This window comes from Tasmannia lanceolata, unplaced genomic scaffold, assembly GCF_043159265.1.
Source record: "Tasmannia lanceolata isolate RefF3 unplaced genomic scaffold, GAP_Taslan_0.1 ptg000002l, whole genome shotgun sequence".
In the NCBI taxonomy this organism is placed as follows: Eukaryota; Viridiplantae; Streptophyta; class Magnoliopsida; order Canellales; family Winteraceae; genus Tasmannia; species Tasmannia lanceolata.
This window is the reverse complement of record NW_027518679.1, coordinates 51,167,890-51,179,632: the sequence shown is the minus strand read 5'-3', so window position 1 is coordinate 51,179,632 and position 11,743 is coordinate 51,167,890. Positions and strand designations below refer to the sequence as shown.

General features: G+C 38.6%; 1 protein-coding gene across 1 annotated transcript; it reads right to left on the bottom strand.

The window, feature by feature from the left end:
- Nucleotides 1-1,727: 1,727 nt before the first annotated feature.
- Nucleotides 1,728-10,252, bottom strand: LOC143886587 (protein NRT1/ PTR FAMILY 7.3-like). Its single transcript, XM_077390642.1, has 4 exons — nucleotides 10,150-10,252; nucleotides 4,951-5,168; nucleotides 3,384-3,946; nucleotides 1,728-2,763 (listed from the first exon to the last, which is right to left on the bottom strand). The coding sequence occupies exons 1-4, from the start codon at nucleotides 10,160-10,162 to the stop codon at nucleotides 1,911-1,913; spliced, it is 1,647 nt and encodes a 548-aa protein (XP_077246757.1). The 5' UTR covers nucleotides 10,163-10,252; the 3' UTR covers nucleotides 1,728-1,910.
- Between the last annotated feature and the right edge of the window lie 1,491 nt (nucleotides 10,253-11,743).

The following is an 11,743-nucleotide window of genomic DNA, read 5'->3' as shown; positions in this document are numbered from 1 at the left end:
GTAAGGCCCTTTTACTGTTTGTTTTGGATTACAATAACTGATTGTGAGTCCAAAACTGATTATTGGACTCAAATATACTTTTAGGCCATGTTTTTATTTGGAAGGTAACAATTTTATTTCATAACCGAAAATATTACAGATAGGCACAAGGGACAAGGTGTCCCTGTGATATACAAAATAGCCCATCGAACCATATAACTAGTGATTCTCCACCATAGGAATAGAAATTGATGACCGTCGTGTCTCGTCGATTCACCCTCTCCTTTGCTAATTGATCTGCCATTGAATTTGCCGAGCGTCGCCTATGCACTAACGAGGGATGGATATCACGGATTAGATCCCGTATCTCGTCCACTGAGTTAGCTAGACGCCATGGCCCAGCGCAACGTTCGAAGCCCAACTGATAACATTTGCAGAATCCCCTTCCACAATAAGAGGGCCCAGATTGTGAGCGTGATACCACCTTAGGCCGAATGGCCATGCTTTAGCCTGAGCTTCATTTGCATCATAGAAGCCCACCGAATAATGGCAATTTTGATTGATAAGGAGGTGTAGGCAGCAGCCCAGATGAGTTTATCGCTAAAGATTCTGTTATTCCTCTCTAGCCATTAATACCAGATGATTGCGAGCGGAACGGAGTGCCACGTCTTCTCCCCTAAACACCCCTTATAAGCACCGCCCCAGTGGGTCAAAATTTCGGATATACTATTAGGTAATGCCCATGCCATTCCAAAGAATTTGAAAAGATCCATCCAAACAGAGGAGTAAGGACATAATAGGAGCACGTGGTCCAAGATTTCCGAGTTGTTGCGGCATAAAACACACCAACTTGCGAGCCGCATACTCCTCTGCAGCATTTCGCATGTATTGATACATCTGTGTGATACAGTCCAAGTGAAAGCAGCAATCCGAGGCGGAATATAAGATTTCCATCGGTGCATTCGGTGGGACGTGTTTGATGATGACTCGTTGAGTTCCCGAAAGAAGGATTTCACCGTAAAACCCCCTCCGAATCTGGAATCCAGACCCAAGCATCATTCACATTCGGAGACAGGTAAACAACGGTTAGAGTATTGAGAAGACGGGTGAAGCTGGTGATCTCATTATCCTTAAGGTTCCTCCTAAGCCGACTGTCCCAAAATTTAGTCCCATTAATTCCATTGCGAACAAGGTAGTCAGATATCTTGGCTTGGCGACGGTAGATTCAGGGAAGGAGTTGTAGAGTATTGTATCTCCAAGCCACAAATCACTCCAAAAACGCACCGAATCACCAATTCCCACTCTAAATCTGACCAAGGGTCCGAATATGCCATGTTTGTTTTGGGTTTTAAGAACTGATATTGAGCCAGGAACTGATTTTTTGGTAGTGTCGGGTTCGGAACTTTTGGAAAGTTTATTGTAAAAAACTTTTGTATTGTGGGCTGATGTCGCTTTTTTGCGGGGGCTTCTCGTCCCTGTTGTAAACTCTTTTCTTCTGGAATAAATATTGTTACTTTCTTCAAAAAAAAAGGAACTGATTTTTTGGACTAAAAATTAAGGCCTCTGTTTGTTTTAGATTTTGAGAACTTATACATTGGCAGTGTCTTTATAAACTATTTCTAACTATATATTTTTTTAAATATAACTATTTTAGAATGGAGGGTTTTTAAAATATTTGCTTACTCCATATTTAATGGCTAGACTCAGCATGACACTCAAACAATGGTCCGTATTACCAATTTCAGGAGTGTTGAAAATGACCTGGTCTTATCAAATGATCATAAGCCTCAATACATTCAACATATAAAAGTTCTTCCCAGTAAAAAGCTAATCTTTTTTCTCTTGTTTGATTTCATGTGAACTGTTAGATATAATTTATCACCTACATAGGTGAAGTTATGAAATTAAACCTACTACTGAGCTTTCCCACTTCAAACCCTTCCATCCTCCATCTCTTTAGCCTCACCTCTCTGCTCCAACAAGATACACTTATATCTCTTAGCACAAAACACATACAGCACAAGATCAACGGCCGTTAAACCTGCAAGAAGAAAGAAAAACCTATACATGTGGCCGTCATTCAAGTTCGGCGGTATCCATCCTGGCCGTCCACCTCTGGTTGTAATCTTCATCGTTACCGTCAGAAGTATACTACATAAATAGCTTCCAATGGCCGTCGATGACATACAAAGACCAATCCCCAAACTCTTCAATCCATCAGGAATTTGTCCACTGAAAAATTCGAATTGCCCCACATACATAAATGCTTCAGACATTCCTATAAGAACATACTGAGGAATTTGCCAAAAGATACTCAAAGAACTAAGCTCTCCATCGCCTTTTTCTGCGTATCTTATCCTTTGTAGCTCCACTAAACCGGCGGCTACCATGGCTAGTATCGCTATTACAAGCCCAGTTCCCATTCTTTGAAGCTCAGTTGGTTCTTTGGGTCTGTTTTTTAACAGTTTGATATAGCAAGGAACTATGAGTTTGTCGTAAAAAATTATGAAGGTTGATATGCTAATGATGTCAAAGATGGTCATACTCGCAGGTGAGAAGTGAAAGGTGGCAATGTTAGTGTTCATGGCTGCTCCTTGTTCGAGGAATAGAGAGGTCATTTGGATGAACACTACTGAGTACATGATGGTACATAACCAAATGGGTATCAACCTTAATACACATTTGACTTCTTCCACTTGTGTGATTGTACAGAGGCGCCATGGATTGTGGGGATGAGCTTGGGTTGTGTCCTTGGAAGTGATAATGGCTGCTCTGTCGAGGAACCTGTTTGTTGTAGAAATAGTTAGAGAGTTAAGATTGAGGGAAAATTCGGCAAGGCAAATGTTACAAAAATTCAGCTAATAGTTGAGAAGAGTTCAGGAAAAATTCAGAGAAAAATACATGTATTTGCTAGATTAGGGTCTGAGTTAAATTTCGCCAGAATATCTTTTTTAATAGTTTTGAGTTTCTGATGAGATTTGCAAATAATACATGAGAAAATAATTGGTCAAATTTGCATCTAATTTAGAAAATTCGAATTTACAAGCACCAACAAAGCACTAGGCTGCATTTTGGCCAGCATCCTCGTTTCAAAACAGTGGTTTATATTGTTCGGAGAGTTTTTTTTGTAACTGTGGTTATAGTCAAGATCATGTCACAGGCTACATTGAAGAGATTATGAAGGAAGGGAAATGATATCCAATATCCTTATTTTGAAAATGGCACTCCATATCTAACCACTTTTCTGATATTTGCTTTTGAGAGCAACTTGGGAATTGTCACAACCTTTAAGAGCAAATCAGAAGAGTGTAAAGCAAATATTGGAGTACCATTATGGAAAAAGGAGCAAGGATATCAATTCCCAATTCAAATATAAAATGTCATGTAGATAGTGCTAAACTTACTTGAAGTCTTGAGTGTGAAGTATCTTCCTACTGCTGTTGGTTGCACTTCCTCTCCCATGAACTTCATAGAGGCCATCTACACTTGATGGAACCTCACTGTTCAATTTCTTCATGGCTGCAACTATCACTTGACAAAACCTCGAGAGCGGATTTCCGCAGGGCTTAAAATGTCTATATCTCAAATTTCCACAAAAAAACAAGGCATAAGCTACGCAAGCACAGCTAGTAGATATCCAAAATCCCAATACCCATTTTCCTGAATTTTGAAGGTAAGCTAAAACTGTTTCTGAGAACAATGAACCCAAGTTTGTTGCTACGTAGAAATAGCCATAGAATGAGACCTTTGAGCGCTTTTCCTCATCGTCCTCCTCGTCAAACTGGTCGGACCCGAACGTGGCGAGGGCGGGTTCATATGACCCGTTCCCTAAAGCAATTAGGTATATGGAGAGGTAAAACATGGCAACATCTAGTGATGAATGGTCATTGCATGGAAATCCTATTTTCCCACAACCGTGAGGTTTGAGAAGAAGGAAGTATGTTGTTAATGATAATAACACCAATCCCTGCATAACAAAGATGAGAGAAAAAGAAGACGGGATAAGCAAAAAAAATAACACCCAAGATAATCTGACTAAGTTAAAAAAAAAAATCTGACTAAATTAATATTTATAAATTGTTGTAGAAAAATCTTCGCATTGGGGATGATGAACCTTGTTGGAGATATAGAAGAAACTAATTATCTCAATTTACTTGGAATTCTTATGCATAAATGACGTTATCTCATAAGAGAACCCCTTACAGGGGCTGTTTGATTGCGGCATAATCTAACCTTGAATGACAGCTTGTCGTGGATTACCTGTTGTCTTAGATTAGCTTTCTCTTAATCTATTGTTTTCTATCCTGAAATTATTTTTTTCACTGTTTGTTCCATGTACTATCAAAGAGTAAATTATCCATTAGAATGATAAAGTGGAGGCTGCCCCTGCAAAACCCTCAACGACAAGGGTTCCTTATTGGATCCAGATCACTCACCATAACCAGAGATTTGGGGGGGGGGGGGGGGGGGTGTGTGTGTGTTGTTATTTTGTTCATTTTATGAGATAAGTATACTTTGGTAATTTTATGAGATATGAGTGTTTTTTTTGTCTTTTCCTACGAAATAAGAGTGTTCTAGGAATTTTTTATAAGTTTTTTTAAATTCTCATTTTTTATTTTTCTATTTTTATCAATTTTGATGTTGATACACAACTTTTATGTAAGGTTGTTTTGGTCATTTCAATAAGGTAGGGGTATTTTGATCAAAGGAAGAAAAATCATCCCATGCACTCATCATCACCGTCCAATCATGATCAGATGGTGGTAAGCTGTACGTCCCACTCTCTGTTCAATGTATCTAGGGACAAATCAAAAGGACCAGACCTCACAATGTTTGATACGGGGATGAGTGCATATACAGATTATTCAATATATGCACGATTTACTGAATCATTCCCAATTTCATTTTTCCACAATTTTCTTCCATGTCATGAAGGTGGATGAGAGTATTAAAAGCTTACTTAGTACTTACTACCGTCAAGACAACTTGGAAAATGGCACAAGTCATGTATCTACCCAAGTAGGAATCACTGAGGAAGGCACCTATGAGAGAGAACAAATTTACAGTTCCCATCCACTTGCTGAAGGTGTTTGCTGCCTCTGCATTGGTCTGCTTCAAAACCCTTTTCGAAAAAAGTACCAGATTCACTTCTACTCCAACAAATGCAAGAGTAGCGAGGCCTTGATTCACTGTTAAGAAAAAAAGGGACAAATCAAATGTAGAGCTCTGTGTTTGTGAGGGGTTGGTGGATGTTATGAGCTTAGATGTAATTGCTGAATTTAACTCAAGAACTGAAGAAGATGATGAAGAAAAAGAAGAAGATGAATCTTTACTTGCAGAAAGAAAATGAAAGATTGCTGGCTTCGAGGCACCAGCACCTCCAATTACAATAAAAGAAAATTTCTACACATTTCTCACATACTCTGTTTCTCTCATTACCTACATTTATAGCCCTATGAATAACGTCAACTGTCTAAACTACTTTCTAACAACTCTAACTGAATTAGTTACTCAATCTCTTAGCCTTGCTGACAATACTCTTCTTCTGCTACTTCTCCTTGGTGATTCCGTGATTCCCTGGCTCGTGACAGTGGAGCACTTCAAAGTTCAAATAATGCCATTGCTATGGTTCCATTTAATTGGAAAAATGAAAGGTGCTTTACTGAGTGTGGACCCGCTTTGGTACAGGACTAGGTGGGACCCAGAGATAGGTTTAAAAGGCCTTGGCTGACATGTTCTATTAGTTCTGGAGCTTTTAACATTTGGTATCAAAGCAACTACCAAGTCCCGTGTTCAAATTAGGGCATGGACGACCCTGGAGAGAACTACTTGGAAAGGTCTGTCTAGTAAAAAGTCAGAGTGAAAGCCGCCAAGGTAAAATTGCCACAAATCGGTCACAACAGGTGTTTCAATTGAAAATAAATACATCAATATGTGATAGAAGTACATGTGAGATTGATATATGTTTAGGGTTTTAAGCTTTGTGACTGACAAGAAAGATTCTTAGGCCCCGTTGGTTTAAGACTATGACAACCGATTGTAAGTTCAAAACCAATTATTGGACTCAATAGTAAAAAAAATTGGTTTTGGACTTGCAATCTGTTGTCATAATCTTAAATGAACAGCGCCTTAAAGTGTTGACTTGTGTTATGACCATTTAGGAATTGATTTTTTTTTTTTCATTATTTGATGAGACTTGTGTCAAAGGAACTTAGATGGAATTTTGATTCAATGGTTTCATATAAAAAATCCCGGCCGTGTTTGGTTGCACAAAATCCTGGTAGCTGTTAGGATTTTGTCGCTACCAGGATTTTGTTTGGATTTGGGATGTCATACCTCATTTGGTTGTCAATATTGGATTGAAATCCCCGGAGACTCCATGGGATGTCTCACTGGTAATTATTGCATGTCTGGTGAGGTGCACGTCTTGTCCCCTCCTTATAATTTTCAAACTGAATTCAACTTGGAAAATCTTGAGAATTGTGCCTCTCTCTCTCCTCTCTCTATATTAAGAATGACACCCCTTACTTATTCCCTTACTCTCAGAGTCTATGCTCCACAGCCAAACACTACTTACCACTATTCTTCAGGCCAATCCAATGCTTATCTCTTCCCTATCTATTACTTATTCAACTACTCTTCGAGTCTATGCCACGCATCCAAACAGACGGTAAGGGTCTACTCATTTGCGTGTGTCAAGTTGGAAACCCAAAGAAATGACATGACAAAAAGAAAGGAAAAGAAAACAAGGAAGAAATAAAAAATGGTGTACTCTTGTCGGGAAGAGGGAAAACCAGAAAAAGAGAAAGAGGTATATTGATAGAATCGCCGTTAATGGTAGTCTCCATTAAAGGCGGGTTTACATTGCCGTTAATGGCGGGTTTCTATCTCCTGTCTGGTCGGCACTGTATTTTTCTACAAATGAAGGCAGGTTTCCATTGCGTTCCGCTGTGTGTGTAGGATTCCAATGCCGTTAATGGTGTCTATCACCATTAATGGTTAGTTTTCATCGCTATTAATGGTGTGTTTCCATCGATGTTAATGACGGGTTTCCATCGCCGTTAATGGCGGGTTTCCATTTTTGTCTTGTGGTCATTATATTTTTCTGCAATGCATGCAAGTTTCCAATGTGATCCATTATCCATATGCAGGTTTCCATCTCTTAAACCATATGGATTGGTTCTCTCCAATATAGAGAGAGCCTTCAAATGAGTGCTTTATTTATAGAAAATGTTCACAAATGATAGTTGTTGATAACTATAACTATTGGGATAGCTATTACAGAAGATAATGACTTGGATAATTACCAAAGGTGCGTTTGTTACAACTCTGTACGGACGTAGTTTACCGAGTTCATACTCGATTAGTAGATTTCCTCATTACCATCATCATTAATGGTTAAATTCAAGGTTCCATCACCGTTTATGGAGAGGTTCTGTCGCCAAAAATATAGAGGCAAGAGGACATAGGCAAGGGCGAGCCTTCGGTCGATGAAGGAGAAGTGAGATTTGGTTGAAGAAAGGAGAGAAAATAACTTTTACCATTACGGAGCAAAGGAAAAGAGAGAAGGAATCAGATTGCCAACTCAGCCAACACGGAATCCATCTCAGCATTTCTAAAAAGGAAAAAATCCTTTTGTAAAGGCAGCAGAACCATGCAGTAAGAAAAAGGGGTGTTTCCATTTCCCTTCTATGCAAAGATGGCAACTGAACAGACCCTAAGGCTTCGTTTAGTTGTGTCACTTTCCTAATAAGAAACGTGTAAAGCAGGACCAATACCATGTGGGTCGCCCTATAGTTGCCGGATTATTTCCCGACCTTCCAAGTTCTCTTAGGAAAGTGATACAACCGGGGGGAGGCAGCTTGGAAAATCTCAAATATATATATACCCTATTGGAAAGTAGTGCTCATGTATTCTATACAATTCGATTTTTTCGAGCCAAAGAATTTTATTAGTGTTAAAAAATGATAGTGATCCCTCTCTTCTCCTTAAACAACATTAACATGTTTCCTTTATAGAACCCGCCCGCGCGCTGGCGGAGGGGGGAGAGCAGGTTGTAGTGCTCATGTATTCTATACAATTCGATCTTTTCGAGCCAATGAATTTTATTAGTGTTAAAAAATGATAGTGATCCCTCTCTTCTCCTTACAACCTACACCAATAACATATTTGTATATAATAAAGAGGGAAAGAGCCCTATTCTAAAAAGGAAACATGTTAATGGTGTGTACTTGAGAAACTTTCGATAAGAATAAGTAAGATACTTCTTAATAAGAAAGCTTCCATAAAGAGTCGTGAAAGAGAGGCTTTGCCGACCGCTTTTAGAGAACAAACTAGCATTCTCTCTGCTCATGCTATGCGTGGGTGTAAAATAGTGGGTCTCAATCGTCAAGACATGGATAGTGGGCCCCACCCTACATAGGGGTTGGGTAGAGATTGTGGGACACACCATATAAAAACATGAGATAAAGTAGTGGGCCCGCCCGATGTGTGGTTTAAGTGAAGTTGGAGGAACCTGTAATACCAAAACATTGTGTAAATCCATTCCTCATCCTAGGAATGGATTTGAGTGGAGTGGGCCCATTCATGGGTGTAAAATAGTGAGACCTACCATATCAAATCCGGCCCAAACCATCCTGTGCGTGAGTTGTAAAAACACTCCAACATCGGAAAAACATCTGTTAAAGTTTAAGAACACTAAATCTCTCTCTCTCTCTCTCTCTCTCTCTCTCTCTCTCTCTCTCTCTCTCTCTCTCTCTCTCTCTCTCTCTCTCTCAATTAGTTACCGATTTAGTAGAGAGAGACGCACTATTTAGATGCTGAAATTTTTTCATTTAACAACATTAAAAAAAGCCTACAAAATCTCCAATGAAATCTACCAAAATCTCTCTCCCTCTCTCTCTCTCTCTAAAACTGATTTGGTATAAAACATAAATGATAGTGGCAAAATTGACCCAAATTGACAAAATCATATTAATAGCATGAAATTCGAAATTTGGTAGAGGGCCACAAAGTCAAATTGATAGCCAAATTAGCAAGTTATATGGGTTATCGTGTGCGTGAAATTCGGTTTTGTGGGGATCGAAATTAATAAGGGTACCAAATTAATTAGGGCAATTTGTAGTGGGTGGCAAACGATTTTGTGGGGGAAAATATTTTCCAATAAAAGCTTTTCCTGAAAAAAAAGGCAAATGACAATGGAAAAAAACATGCTTAGTATATACTATAGATAGATAGATAGATAAATAAAGATATAGCTATCCTAATTCCAAAATTATCCTTTGCCCCCCTTCAATTTCTCAATTTTTGTGAACAGGCCAAAGAGTATTTTTGCAATTTGCTTACCCATTTTAGTCCAAAACCCTTTTTTCCATTTTTAACATAAGAACCGATTCTATTTTATAGGCTTTTTGTCTTGCTTTCGTGAGCAGGTTTCTCACTTTTCACGATTTGGAGTCTCTCCATCTCGAACTCTCTCTCTCTCTCTCTCTCTCAACCTTTCTCTCTCTGTCTCAAGCTATGCTCGTTTAAGATGATAACATTCTATTGTGAGAGGCAAACCGATTATTGGACTCAAATTTAAACATAATTTTGAGTCTAATAATGGGTTTGGGCTTGTCATAACTCATAATGCTAACAATCGATTAGCTAGACAATACTCTCGGGGATCGATAGTTATGATCAATTCTACAATCCCATGGACATAATATGCGTGCAATCGAGACCGTTGATCTTGCGAAACATCATGGGGTGACCCATATGGACTTGGTCCCATATCAAATGGACACCCCATGTTTAAGACAAATACCAACGGTCTAATCAAATCCATGTGGCACAACAGGACACCTGAGAGTATTTAACACCGTCTTCTTAGCATTTTCAAATGCTATAACAAAAGTCCAAAGCTATTTAATGTTTCTTTTCTTATCTCTGGTGTGAACAGAGATAAGAAGACCATGCAAAAGCTACGAAACAAATTTAACACGTATAGATTTCCAGAGCGAATAAAATCTTGACTTAGATAATACGTACGTCACTTTCTCACAGCATTGGCAGCTGTGATGAAAGTCCACTCATTTTCATAAATGGAAGAGAGCAGACTTAAAAGTGGGGCGTCTATAGTATAAAGATGTCATGCAGATTATTAAAATACGGTATTGTTAAGATTACCTAGCAATAACATTCCAGATTGCCACCCCCCTGTTCTTCTTCTCCGAGCTGGTCTACCTAACCGATCATGAGAGCCATCTCTTGTGTATTCATCGCCATTGATTATTTCCTGTGAGAGTTAAAACCCAATCTAATCACATATTATTATATAGAGATATGCATGGTACGGTTCCAGAGTAAAAAGTAAAACCCCACTATAAAACCCAGAGTGTTATTCACAAAGGTTTCCCTTTGTACTAAGGCTATGCTTTGAAGATGGTTATGGTTTTTACTCACAAACTACAAAACAAGACGTACAAAAGAAAGCTATAAAGGGGGTTTTGAGATGAGGGTTTTATTGGCACCTTCAAGGTATTGCTGAGCTTAGAACTTGACTCTTCCGTAGTCGCCATAGAACCACACTAAAAAACCCTATTTTTTTCTTGTAAAAGGAGAAAGGAAGGTAGTGAAGTATATATATAGAGGAGGAAGTGTGGCCAATGTGTTATTGCAAGCCATTTGTCTGCTTTTCCTGTCACAGCCTGTATTAGATTCGTCCACTTTTCACTTTTATCATCTGCATGCCCGTTTTTCTAGCTTCGTGATAAAACCCAACAATAATTTGTTACTGTCCTGAGTGGGATCTGCCTAGGTATGGGACTCGGTGAGACCTAGAACTGATTTAATAGGCCTAGGGGTATTGGGTAGTTATCTAAATGTAGTGAGATAAGGTTAAAAAAGGGGAAAATATCTGTAATTTCACCAAAGAAATATGCCTTTTGTGATGGAACCTAGCAAATCCCATTCATCATTTGTACTATTTTTGAAGTATTTCAACTGAAGAGAAATCTATAAATATTTCCACAATCTTGTGGGGTGTTTTAGAACATCCTATTAAATCAGTAAATATTTTAAAAATCTTGTGAGTAGCTTTACAGGGAGGACTAGAATTCTTAGTTAATGCATATGTGGAAAATAGTGGGCCACACCCACCCAAAACATGAGGTGTGAATAGAGGGCCATAACATGCGGTGCATGTGGTGTAAAAATGGTTGGCACTACACCATCGAAACATTAGGTGTAAAATTAATGGTGGCCCCAACTTGCTATGCATATTGTGTTAAATGGTGGGCCCCACGCCATTGAAACATAAGGTTTATAATAGTGGAACTGTAGAAAACAAGAGATCAAAGAATCAAAGCTTTGATACACCATCAATGGTTGTCTTATTGAAACGAAAAGCATACTTTTGCCTTATTATGGATACATAATTTTGTTAAATATATGACTAAGCTATCAATATTGGAAAAATGATAGAAGGGAGGAAGAAGATGAAGAGGGTGAGAAGCAAATCACCTCCGTAGCCTGATAAATAAGGGGGAAAGGAAAATATATAACAGCTCTGACTAGGTTTTCTTCTTTCTCTATTCTTCGAGAAAGTTTCATTGAAGAAAAGAAAAGTCAGATTAAGAGAGATTATAGGTATGGAAAACTATTTTTTAGGCAATTTTTTAGTCAATTTTAAAAGAGACTACATCCAACATGCCCATACCAAGATAACATTATTGATAGACTCTTATTGCGATGATACCGTGGACACTTTTTCTCATCATTT

Excerpts from the sequence above, each read along its gene's own strand:
- LOC143886587 (XM_077390642.1), bottom strand. Across the intron at positions 3,947-4,950 it reads TCCAAGTTGTCTTGACGGTA|GGATTGGTGTTATTATCATT; the intron begins GTAAGTACTAAG and ends TTTGTTATGCAG. Across the intron at positions 2,764-3,383 it reads CTTCACACTCAAGACTTCAA|GTTCCTCGACAGAGCAGCCA; the intron begins GTAAGTTTAGCA and ends TACAACAAACAG.